Source organism: Hyperolius riggenbachi, chromosome 2, assembly GCF_040937935.1.
Source record: "Hyperolius riggenbachi isolate aHypRig1 chromosome 2, aHypRig1.pri, whole genome shotgun sequence".
NCBI classification, from domain to species: Eukaryota; Metazoa; Chordata; class Amphibia; order Anura; family Hyperoliidae; genus Hyperolius; species Hyperolius riggenbachi.
This window is the reverse complement of record NC_090647.1, coordinates 30,104,122-30,117,421: the sequence shown is the minus strand read 5'-3', so window position 1 is coordinate 30,117,421 and position 13,300 is coordinate 30,104,122. Positions and strand designations below refer to the sequence as shown.

The 13,300-nt window shown below is 47.8% G+C and overlaps 1 protein-coding gene and 1 pseudogene across 2 annotated transcripts in view; both read right to left on the bottom strand.

The window, feature by feature from the left end:
* Positions 1 to 13,300, bottom strand: part of FAM168A (family with sequence similarity 168 member A) — a 185,817-nt gene that overhangs the window by 23,109 nt on the left and 149,408 nt on the right. For both annotated transcript variants that reach the window (XM_068264649.1, XM_068264650.1), the window contains exons 5-7: positions 10,381 to 10,506; positions 8,551 to 8,693; positions 5,982 to 6,156 (exon numbers count right to left, since the gene is read on the bottom strand). In XM_068264649.1, coding sequence (XP_068120750.1) covers positions 5,982 to 6,156; positions 8,551 to 8,693; positions 10,381 to 10,506 — 444 coding nt within the window. The remainder of the gene's footprint in view (positions 1 to 5,981; positions 6,157 to 8,550; positions 8,694 to 10,380; positions 10,507 to 13,300) is intronic.
* On the bottom strand, positions 1,431 to 1,548 carry LOC137554614 (5S ribosomal RNA; annotated as a pseudogene).

Below are 13,300 nucleotides of genomic sequence, written 5' to 3'. Positions count from 1 at the left end.
GTGATAACAGGCAAATTAAACAGAGAACAATGTAACAAAGAGCAGATTAGGTGTTTACTGTCATGTTCCCACTGATTTATAAGGTAAAATACATGAGGTTGCTTCATCTCTGGTTCTCTTTAAACACATATAAATCCTTTACTCGGGTGGGTTACGGACCTGTCCTGGAGGTTACTAAAAAGGATGTTACCAGGTAACTAACATTGGTTTTTCCATTAACCTCCAGGACAGGTCCACCACGAGAAGATGAGCAAGAATCTTACCAATTTTGGGTGGGCTGACTGCCTGCAGGATTTTCCTTCTAAATGATTGCTGCCTTGCAGACATCAGGTTCATTCTGTAGTGTCTAGAGAAGGTGCGTAGACTTAAACATGTAGCCACTCTGCAGATTTCTTCTGGCGTAGCAGTCGCTCTGTAAGCCCATGAAGTGGCTGCTGCTCTGGCTGAATGGGCTCTAACTGTATTTAACACAGTATTTCCTGTAATCCTATAGGCTTCCTCTATGCATAGTTTTACCCATTTAGCTATAGATCCTTTTGACATCTTTCCGCCTCTTGTAGCACCTGAAGTGTTGACTAGCAAGGCTCTAGAACTCCTAAACTCCGCTACCCTCTCTAAGTAGCATATAAGACATCTTCTGACATCTAACCCCGGCTCTTCTTCAAATAACGGTAATAGATCCCTAAATATTATACAAAAAGGTTCGTCGCAACATAGGGCCTCTAACTTATTCACCCGTCTAGCCGAGGTAATAGCTATGAGAAATACAATCTTCATTGTTAGGAGTCTGAAGGGAATTCATGATATGGGTTCAAAGGGCTCTATTTTCAATACCTTCAAAACTAAGGATATATCCCAACTTTCCTATTTACCATAGGTTTCCTTTCTACTGATCTAAAATATTGGATGATAAGGGGGTCCTTTGCTAACCCTACCCCCGAAAGGTAGATATTCCCACTACCTGTACCTTTAAGGTACTAATGACATATTCTTTGCTACACCATCCTGTAGAAACCCTAAAAACAGTCGGTACTTATTCACCCTTGAACCCTGACTCTTCCTGCCACATATTGAAGGTTTTCCAATATCTTAAGTATATTTTCCTTGTCCCTTCTTCCTACAGTCTAACAAGGTACTGATGACCCTCTCTTAAACTCCCTTTATCCTTAGAGGGGACTTCTCAGAAGCCAGGCTGACAGGTTTAGATTTGTAAAATCCGTGGAATCAGTTGGATTGGTGGAAACGCATAACCCTTGTTGAATATTCCCTCATTTGGATTCAAGGAGTAAGGCCTCCTGCACCTTGCTGTGTTAATCAATGCCGAGGTTTTTGCGTTTACCTTGATGTTCTCGGCTGCTGCGTCAATTATATAGTCTGTGGCCTTGGAAACTACCTCTAATGATTCTAGAATCTCCTGCTTAGAAGCTCCTCACCTGCAGCACCTGGGGTTCACAGCCGGTCTCCCATGCAGCTACTAACCAGGCCTGAAGCCGCTTAGCCTCCACGATCTGACTAGAGCGGCGCTATCAGCTTAGTGTGGCCGCAGGCCTTATATACCATAGCTGGGATCTGAACCCAGTATGCAGAGTGTAGTAGCTAGTAGGTAACTGTCTTAACCTCTAGACCATGAACCACACTACCTTTTTAATTACTCAAAGGACCAGAGCTGCAGCCACTAGGGCATGCTCTATAGGCAGTAGCAGTGTTAGGAAGACTTGCCTAAGGTCTCCTACTGAATAGGTGCTGGCCTACTGAACAGACAGAGCTGAGATCCGAACTCTGGTCTCCTTTGTCAGAGGCAGCACCCTTATCCATTACACCATGCAGCCACTGCTTCCCATAGAGATATAACTCTTGCTACACATGTTGTAGCTGCTGCTGGTCTAAAATTTGCACCTGCTGCTGTCCAGGCCTTTTTAAGGCAATTCTACTTCCTTATCTTGTGGATCTTTCAGATACCCCAGATCCTCAAAGGCTAATTTGTTGTCTTTATTAACCTGTGAGAATGCTGCATCAAGATTGGGACATCTATCCCAAGTCTTAACATCTTTTTACTATTATGTTTAATAGGCTGAGACTCAGCATTTGGTATCTCCACGGTCGGCATGGACGTACTCGTACCTGTAATTACTGCCTCTGTTGCTGGGGGGATAGCAGAGGCAAATACTTTTCTTAATGATTTAATTGTGTCAGCCATTTCTCTTTTAACAGCTGACATTAATTCTCCTTTAAACCCCCTGATTGTTCCTGTATTAGTTTTACTAAACAAGGTTGGCAAAACTGCTTATTATAATTATGGGCCATTTTTGCATCACAGAGCGGGCACCGCCTTCTTGGCCTTGTCGGCTCAGTAGACTCCGGGCCCTATAATAACAAACAACAAAAATAATGTCATCCCTCTTTCTCAAACAAAAAGGGAAAAAACACCCTGGTGCACAAATATCAAGAGTGATAGCAACCCTGAGACCAGGAAAAGAAGGAACATGTATAGAGATATCATATACATATAATCCATCTGAAATCTATAATATATACACTTTCTTTGCATATAGTAGTCAAGGGAATATATCATAAAGGCCAATCATATAACTGTTATGTTGCCCATACCCTAATGGTTTACACATATATCTATGAGGTCTTAATATCCAAACATATATATACACATCTCCGTATATCTCCCCGAATAATCTGTACCAGCATTCTATTCTATGCATAGTTATACAGACCTCAGATCAGACGCTAAGCAGGCTGTTATGTTATACTGCATAGTCTCAATTTAATAACAGACCTCAGTACAGACGCGGCATAGGGCGTACAGCTCATACCATATAGGTCACCAAGCCTCCGCCACGCTTACCTTTCCTGGCTCCTGCTTAGCGTCCATCCCGCTCCGTTCAGCACACGAACTGCCGAACCATGCAGGCTTCCGGCGTCTCTTCCCCCACGCGACCGGAAGTGACGCCGCGTAAGGGCGGAAGTACGTCACGCGTACACCGCCATTGAGGGCAATCAGCTGCCTACCCTCTGGAGGCCCGCATGACTATCCACGTCACCTCCGGCGCGCCATTAGCCTCCGCTCCAGGGGAATCATGGACGCCGCGCGTGTCCACCGGATCCACCGCAACTCGGGCAGCCAGGACAGCCATGGGAGAAGGTAACTCTCGCTTTCTCCCCACCAGACCCCAACACCTCTCTAGGCAGGTCCACCATCCGCCGCCAACCGGGTCCCAAACACACCTGGTCTGACGGACCGGCGAGCGACCAGAGCACTCCTTGTTCCCTGGAACAGGAAACGTCAACTGAGGATCAAGGGGTTGGACAAAGATTTATAGAGTACTCTATCTGGACGTTTCCTGTTCCTGGGAGGAGCCTGTCGTTCTCGTGGTGGACCTGTCCTGGAGGTTAATGGAAAAAGATTTCTGAGAACAAATTTATGAAGATGTTTAAAGAGAACCAGAGAGGAGGACAGAAAAGCTTTTACACATACCTGGGGCTTCCTCCAGCCCCATACGCACGGATCGCTCCCACGCCGCCGTCCTCCGCTGCCTGGATCCACCGGTACCGGGTCCCGTCATTACCGCCAGTCGGCCGCGGCCAATTGTCCGCATCACAGGGGCTCCCTCCATACACTTACACTTGCTGCTGCCTAATGCGCAGCCGCAATGCGTAAGGGTATGGAGGGAGCCCTTGTGATGCGGACAATTGGCCGCGTCCGCCGGAAGTGACAGGATCCGGTAGTGGCGATAGAGGAAGTGGAGGATGGCGGCGTGGGAGCGATCCAGGCTTATGGGGCTGGAAGAAGCCCCAGGTATGTATAAAAGCTTTTTCTATTTTCAGGCTCCATTCCTCTCTGGTTCCCTTTAAGACATTAAAGAGGAACTCCAGTGAAAATAATGTAGTAAAAAAAGTGCTTCATTTTTTACCATAATTATGTATAAATGATTTAGTCAGCGTTTGCTCATTGTAAAATCTTTCCTCTCCCCGATTTACATTCTGACATTTATTACATGGTGACATTTTTACTGTGGGCAGGTTATGTAGCTGCTCCTAGCTGTTTTGGCTGTTAGAGACAGCTGTAAACAGCCATTTCCTGTCTGTGAACATTGTTACATTGTGGCAGTTTGCCCAGAGTACCGCGGTACTCAGAGCTTCTTGTGGGAGGGGTTTCAGCACAAAACCAGTCATACAGCGCCCCTGATGGTCTGTTTGTGATTGGGATAAAGTTCAATTCTAGGTTGGAGTTTCTCTTTAACAGAAGGTTTATATTGTGGAATGGGATTCATGACTCCTTATGTAACATGATTGACTTGGCTTCATGATCTTCAGAAACCTGATAGATTTCATGTTTGCTTTCATGAGCTCACTGGCTCCAGCCTGCTGATCACCTGACACCTAACGGATAAACAGTAACCAGCACAACTGCCATCTTCGTGCTTACTATTTACCTGCATCAGTGTTTTACTTCAGCTTACATCTGGAAATATGCCTGAAGAAGGGGACTCGATCACAGAAAGCTTGCATTATTTAACTTTATCAGTTAGCCATTAAAAGGTATTACTTTTACAAGACTGTTTTTTTTCTACCTACCTCACTAGTTGGTAATTTCCGTTTTCCATGTAGTAACAGCCATAGAAAATAGATATTTCACAAAATGTTTAGTAAAATCAGCTGTTTTCTGCTTTACCACATGCGGTAATGCTTAGTGAATTGAAGCCAATGAGTTTGTTATTGCTGTCTCCGTCAAATAAAGATTTCTATTTACTTCCTGTGTATATGGCTCATCACTGAGACAGGAAGCAGGGGGAAATTTTACCAGCCATCCTGCAGATCACAACAAAATGGCAATCATACGCAAGCGGTTAAGAGCATACGTTCTGTTTTTAACCACTTTACCCCCGCCCGTACGGATTTCTCTGCCCCTTTTTCCATCCTTTAACCCCCAGGGACGGAGAAATCCGTACTTTGCGCACTCCCGCTGCTGCCCGCGCTCCCGCTCGTAAACACGCCGCCCGCCGCTAGTAAACACGCCGCCGCCCGCTCGCCCGGAGATCAATGAACGGGAAAATCCATTCCCGTTCGTTGATCTAAGCCCCGCAATGATCCGCTGCTCTCCGATGAGCAGCGCGATCATTGTGACAAGATACACACTTACCCAGCCTCCAAGTACTTCCTTCAAGCTTCCGAAAGGACGCTTGGGAGGTCGCATTAAAACAAAAAGTTACTGTGGCCATCTTGTGGCCAAATAGTAAAACTACACCCTACACATTTTTCACATACAAATAAATTACTACACAAAAAATTAACTCATTACCTCCCACACTCCCAATTTTTTTTTTTTTGTAATTAAAAAAAATTAAAAAATGTACAATAAAAAAAAATACATAAATAGTTACCTTAGGGACTGAACTTTTTAGATATTTATGTCAGGAGGGTACAACACTGTTACTTTATAAACTATGGGCTTGTAATTAGGGATGGACGCAAAACTGAAAAAAATGCACCTTTATTTCCAAATAAAATATTGGCGCCAAACATTGTGATAGGGACATAATTTAAACGGTTTTATAACCGGGACAAAAGGGCAAATACATTTCATGGGTTTTAATTACAGTAGCATGCATTATTTAAAAACTATAATGGCCGAAAACTGAAAAATAATTTTTTTCCCACATTTTTCCTATTTTCCCATTAAAACACATTTCGAATAAAATAATTCTTGGCATAATGTCCCACCTAAAGAAAGCCTAATTGGTGGTGGAAAAAACAAGATATAGTTCATTTCATTGCGATAAGTAATAATAAAGTTATAGACGAATGAGTGGAAGGAGCGCTGAAAGGTGAAAATTGCTCTGGTGGTCAGGGGGTAAAACCCCTCAGTGGTGAAGTGGTTAAACCATAAAGTGAATGTGCAGGATGACAGGTTCTCTTTATCAGGATTCACTCCCATGGGTTACAGAGAAGGGTTCTGCAGTGACACCCACCTGCTGACATGGCCATGGTTGTCCCGGCAACCATTCCCATCGCCACTCCGCTGGTTCGCGGTGCTGCTACCTGCGCCGGGTAGATGGCAGAGGGAATGCTGTTGGGTTGCACCACGGTGGTGTGGTGGATGACGTGCGGCTGGGCCGCGTAGACTGGCTGCGTGTAGTAAGCGCCCTGCGGGAGAAGAATGAGAGGTGTTTTACATACTGGAGGAACACTCAGGCCAACGTACAATATTATTCTCTTTATTCAAGGAAGGAGTAAAGTAGAATGCGGTCTGCACAACAATCCATGAAATTCAAGTACAGCATTTCCATGAACTTTATTCTATTTGATGGAAACCAACCCAAACCACCAGCAATTGTTTTGGGGCAATGGTGGGTCCCTTGGACAAGGTCTCCTACCTCTCTACTATTTCCTCCTGGATGTCCACCTGAAACTAAACCTGGACAATGCAGCCATCCAGCCACCCACCCACTGCAAGCCCGCTGCCTGGATGTTACCTTGGACTCCGCCGTCTCCTCTGCACCCCACATTCAAAGCATTACCTGATCCTGCTACTTCCACCTCCGCAACATCTCCAGGATCCGCAGCTTCCTGATTCCCAGATACTGCCAAACTACTTTTTCATGCCTAGATAGCCTCCAGACTGGACTACTGCAACTCCCTCCTGTCAAGCCACCCTTTGAGCTGTATTACCCTTCTTCAATCCATCATGAATGCGGAAGCTAAACTCACCTATTCTTCCCATCGCTCTGCCTACACGTCTCTTTCCCTTAATCCCTCCACTGGCTCATTACCCGCTCCAGGATCAGCTTCAAAATTCCGGGCCTGGCCTACAAATCTGTGCATAAGACTTGCCCAACCTACTTCTCTCAGCTTGTCCACAAACATACACCTGTCCGTCCCCTCCGATTTTCCAATGACCTGCGTCTGACCGCCCCGCAAATCTCTCACTCCCATGCGAGACTGCAGGACTTTTCAAGAGCTGCCCCTACTCTCTGGAACTCTCTTTCCACCCACCACTCATCAGGCTCACCCACGCCTTCAAACAAACCCTCCAAACTCACCTCTTCGGGATCGCCTACCCCCCACATCAAATGTTATAACTCGCTCTGCTGAGCACCTATCATGCAACCCCTAAGCTAGTGTGTCCCTACTCCCTCCCTTTAGATTGTACCCCTCTGACAGGATCCTCCCCCCTGGAGTGTCCCGCTTGATCATGCACCCCCTTCATTGGGTACCCTCCCTGCGGACTGACTCTAGGCCCGTACACAAGCCTGACTCAAGTCGGCCAATCACGACCGCCTCAGCTGATATTTAGGCTTGTGTACAGAAGCAACTGTTCCCCCATCACGCAAGCGATTCGCCCAGCGGATAGATTCTTCCCCGGCGACTGCCAACTTGATGGTTTGCGCCTCTCCACACTGCCCGCCGCGTAACTTTACTCACGCGTGACTCGCTTGTTGAATTTCCTTTCAAAGCAAACAGATCAAGCAGAACATTAATAGCAGAGACAAGAGTCTCATGTTGTTTCCAGTACAGGAAGAGTTAAAAATTTCAGTTATCTATACAAAAGAATTTCTGTGAGCTCTTCCACCCGCTGGGTCAGATACAGCCCTGTTTTCTGTAGTACTTAGACAGCTTAAGATAAGATTTACTGCAGGAAAGTTCAAAGGGTCATTTTTTCTGCTTTACTTTATAGCTTAAAAGACAGTGGGCCAGATTTATCAAGAGTGTCTGAGACAAAATATTAGTAGGTTTTTAGAAAACTGCGCAGAACTGTCTCAGGCATCTAAAGAAATCATTACATAGTGCAGATACCTTCTAAAACTGTTGTATAATAGGAGGAGCTAGGAAGGTCTCTCAGACAGTGCAGTGTGTGAGGGGAATTGCTGTTGCTGAGGTAACCAACACATCTGCTGTATTGATAGCAGCAGGCTCTGAGGAGAAATTCAGTAGGGGGAGGAGCACATCACAAATCATGTCTAGCCTGCACTCTGCAATCATGTCTAGCCTGCAGTTCTACATCTGTAGAACTGCTATCAAGCACTTCTTAATCTGCAGCAGTTTAGGGATGGATTTGCAGTTTTCTTAGCTGTAGTGCAGCTCTAGAAATTCATGCTAAATTGCCACTATTACTAGGATTTAGGAAGGTTCTTATCATGCAGAACTGTTCTTCCTGCTGGTTAGAACAGATTAAGAAGAGAAAGTCGGTAATGCGTTGATAAATCTCCCCCAGAGTGGGGTTTCTGAAGTGCCAATATGACAGAATGATGCAATGTTATAAAACAAAGAGCTATATAACTTAAAATTCAAACATGAGTCGCTTTTCTTTGCTACTAATGTTATATTCATTATCTATACTGCACATACAAGTCATATTATACTTTTTTTTCCCGCATCACGTTTGCTTTAAATAAAGCTTCTGTATTTATGTGAAAGAAAAAGAAATGATATTTAGATTGTTCTTTGGTAACCAGGCTCCATAAATACAAACGCTTGGATTGGCTACAGCTTAGCCCCTCCCTCATGATAAATAATTTACTGATTGGCTGCTCCACTTACCTGGGCATACAGGTTCTGCTGAGGGTAAGCACTTCTGATGGGGTACATCGCTGTCTGGTATGGGTTTGGGGACGGAGAATAGGGGGGCGGGGCACTGTTGCTCTGAGTAGGAGGGACTTTATAGGGGGTGCCGGCTGTGTACCCTGAGAAAGGAGAGGAACACAGGAAAGGGTTAAGTCATTTATACCAAACACAAATTCCACTATTGATAGAAAAAAAATTCCTATGTATAAAGATGGTTGCTTCAAAAGTCTGAAACGTCACATCATTCAAAATTAACTTTTCCATTTTCGATTTGCAGCCAGCTGGTAGTAAGTGCAGACTGAGCATGATTTGTAACCATGGTGACAGTACTCATAAATTCCTGCATTTGCAATAGGCTGCACACTGCAGGAAGCTTTGCTACTCTCTCCTTCCACACACCTGCACTAACTGGTTGACAAGAGAAGAAAGGGATTCCCACTTGTGCATCTCTCATAGGAACCACAAGGAACATTGTTTAAAGGGAACCCGAGGTGTGAGACCTATGGAAGCTGCCATATTTATTTCCTTTTAAACTATACCAGTTGCCTGGCAGTCCTGCTGACTTTTCTGGTCAGTGAGGTCTAAAGCACACACCTGGAACAAGCATGCAGCTAATCTAGTCAGAATTGTCATAGCCATCTGATTTGCTGCATGCTTGTTCAGGGTCTATGGCTTAAAGTATTAGAGGCAGAGAATCAGCAGGACAGCCGGGCAATCTGCATTGTTTAAAGTGAACCAGAGACGAAGCACCCTCATGTATTTTACCATATATATCAGTGGGAACATTAGAGAAAACACCTACCCTGCTCTCTCTTTCATTCTTCACTGCTCAGCTTGCTTGTTATCGGCGCTGATAAAATCCCCGACTGAGCATTCAGTCTGGCTTTGCTCAGGAATCATTATAGCTGAGTCTACAGTGTGACCCTCACTGATAAGAAATTACAACTATAAAACACTTTCCTGGCAGAAAATGGTTTCTGGGAGCAGGAAAGAGATACAAAGGGTCAATAGATCATAGATTTTAGCTCTGGCATACTTCAATGAATGTGTCATTGAGCAAAAACAATAAAACAGTAAACAAAAAAAGTAGATTTAAATATAAACTAAAACGGTGGAATATCTTAAAAAGTCATTTTTAGGGGAAGGAAGATAGATACATTTTATTGGTTTATTTTCACCTCGAGTGTCTTTTAAATAAGGCACAATACTGAATACACAGAGGTCCAGCTGCCGTACAGAACTGGATATCCCTGTAGATTATATGGCGCTCCTGTGTGAAATTGTGGCTCGCACCCCTTTATGGATACCTGAAGTGAGAGGGACATGGAGGCTGACATGTTTATTTTCTTTTAAACAATGCACATTGCCTGGCTGTCTTGCCATACTGAAATAATGACTCAGCATGTACAACTATGTCCTGATATGACCCAGGCTAGGGTTGCAAAACTATGTCCTCAGTTATTTCCAACCCAGGAGAGCCTTAGCAGATCAGGCCCCAGCTAGTCCGTATACAGCCATGAGGTGGCGCTGTGCTGCTGCAGACATATAGTGCGCTCTTTACCAGCAGCCCAGTAGCAGGTACACATCTCTGCCAGCAGAGCCAGTGATATACAGCCACATGCAGGCCCAGTAGCGGGTGCACATCTCTGCCAGCAGAGCCAGTGATATACAACCACATGCAGGCCCAGTAGCGGGTGCACATCTCTGCCAGCAGAGCCAGTGATATACAGCCACATGCAGGCCCAGTGCAGACTCAGCAACGCTGCAGGCTAATGAGATGGGCAAGTAAGGATAGAAGATGTTTACTGAATGCAGCGGAGGAGGCCTGGTAGGTCCTGTTGTCAGAGCCGGAGTCCACAGGCAGGTGGAAGGTGCCCTCGGTGGCACAGGAGGAGGAGGTCTGCGGCCATGCTTGCTTCATCAGGAGCGTTGCTTAAAGACAAAAAGGAGAAAATTATAAAGTCAGGTATGCCTGGGGACTTACAAGCAGCCAATCACAGGGGAGCAACCAGCCACTATCCCTGCAGCATAGTCAATCACAGGGGACCGGCCTCTATCCCCGCAGCCAATCACAGGGGACTGACCGGTCTCTATCCTTGCAGTATAGCCAATCACAGGGGACTGACCGGTCTCTATCCTTGCAGTATAGCCAATCACAGGGGACTGACCAGCCTCTATCCCTGCAGCCAATCACAGGGGACTGACCAGTCTCTATCCCTGCAGCCAATCACAGGGGACTGACCAGCCTCTATCCCTGCAGCCAATCACAGGGGACTGACCAGTCTCTATCACAGCAGTATAGCCAATCACAGGGACTTACCAGCCTCTATCACAGCAGTATAGCCAATCACAGGGACTGACCAGCCTCTATCACAGCAGTATAGCCAATCACAGGGACTGACCAGCCTCTATCCCAGCAGTATAGCCAATCACAGGGACTGACCAGCCTCTATCACAGCAGTATAGCCAATCACAGGGACTGACCAGCCTCTATCCCAGCAGCACAGCCAATCACAGGGGACTGACCAGCCTCTATCCCTGCAGCCAATCACAGGGGACTGACCGGTCTCTATCCTTGCAGTATAGCCAATCACAGGGGACTGACTAACCCCTATTACAGCAGTATAGATATTCACTGGGGACCATGCACCTGCTCTCACAGCCGCTTTCCCCACAGCATAGCCTGGGGACTGACCACCTGGCATCACAGCCTCTATCCCTGCAGCATAACCTGGGGACTGACCACCTGGCATCACAGCCTCTATTCCTGCAGCGTAGCCTGGGGACTGACCACCTCACATCCCAGCAGCATAGCCTGGGGACTGACCACCTGGCATCACAGCCCCTATACCTGCAGCATAGCCTGGGGACTGACCACCTGGCATCACAGCCCCTATACCTGCAGCATAGCCTGGGGACTGACCGCCTGGCATCACAGCCTCTATCCCTGCAGCATAGCTTGGGGACTGACCACCTGGCATCACAGCCTCTATCCCAGCAGCATAGCCTGGGGACTGACCGCCTGGCATCACAGCCTCTATTCCTGCAGCGTAGCCTGGGGACTGACCACCTCACATCCCAGCAGCATAGCCTGGGGACTGACCACCTGGCATCACAGCCCCTATACCTGCAGCATAGCCTGGGGACTGACCACCTGGCATCACAGCCCCTATACCTGCAGCATAGCCTGGGGACTGACCGCCTGGCATCACAGCCTCTATCCCTGCAGCATAGCTTGGGGACTGACCACCTGGCATCACAGCCTCTATCCCAGCAGCATAGCCTGGGGACTGACCGCCTGGCATCACAGCCACTATACCTGCAGCATAGCTTGGGGACTGACCAACTGGCATCACAGCCTCTATACCTGCAGCATAGCTTGGGGACTGACCAACTGGCATCACAGCCTCTATCCCCGCAGCATAGCCTGGGGACTGACCACCTGGCATGACAGCCTCTATCCCTGCAGCATAGCCTGGGGACTGACCGCCTGGCATCACAGCCTCTATCCCTGCAGCATAGCTTGGGGACTGACCACCTGGCATCACAGCCTCTATCCCAGCAGCATAGCCTGGGAACTGACCGCCTGGCATCACAGCCACTATACCTGCAGCATAGCTTGGGGACTGACCAACTGGCATCACAGCCTCTATACCTGCAGCATAGCTTGGGGACTGACCAACTGGCATCACAGCCTCTATCCCCGCAGCATAGCCTGGGGACTGACCACCTGGCATCACAGTCCCTATACCTGCAGCATAGCCTGGGGACTGACCGCCTGGCATCACAGCCTCTATCCCTGCAGCATAGCTTGGGGACTGACCACCTGGCATCACAGCCTCTATCCCAGCAGCATAGCCTGGGGACTGACCGCCTGGCATCACAGCCACTATACCTGCAGCATAGCTTGGGGACTGACCAACTGGCATCACAGCCTCTATCCCCGCAGCATAGCCTGGGGACTGACCACCTGGCATCACAGCCCCTATACCTGCAGCATAGCCTGGGGACTGACCACCTGCCATCACAGCCCCTATACCTGCAGCATAGCCTGGGGACTGACCACCTGGCATCACAGCCCCTATACCTGCAGCATAGCCTGGGGACTGACCACCTGGCATCACAGACTCTATCCCCGCGGCATAGCCTGGGCACTGACCACCTGCCATCACAGCCCCTATCCCTGCAGCATAGCATGGGGACTGACCACCTGACATCACAGCCTCTATCCCTACATCATAGCCTGGGGACTGACCACCTAACATCACAACCTCTATCCCCACAACATAGCCTGGGGACTGACCACCTGCCATCACAGCCCCTATCCCTACAGCATAACCTGGGGACTGACCACCTGACATCACAGCCTCTATCCCTGCAGCATAGCCTGGGGACTGACCACCTGGCATCACAGCCTCTATCCCTGTAGCACAGCCTGGGGACTGACAACCTGACATCACAGCTTCTATCCCTGCAGCATAGCCTGGGGATTGACCACCTGACATCACAGCCTCTATCCCCACAACATAGCCTGGGGACCGACAACCTGAAATCACATCCTCTATCCCTGCAGCATAGCCTGGGGACTGACCACCTGACATCACAGCCCCTATCCCTGCATCATACCCTGGGGACTGACCACCTGCCATCACAGCCCCTATCCCTGCAGCATAGCCTGGGGACTGACCACCTGACATCACATCCTCTATCCCTGCAGCATAGCCTG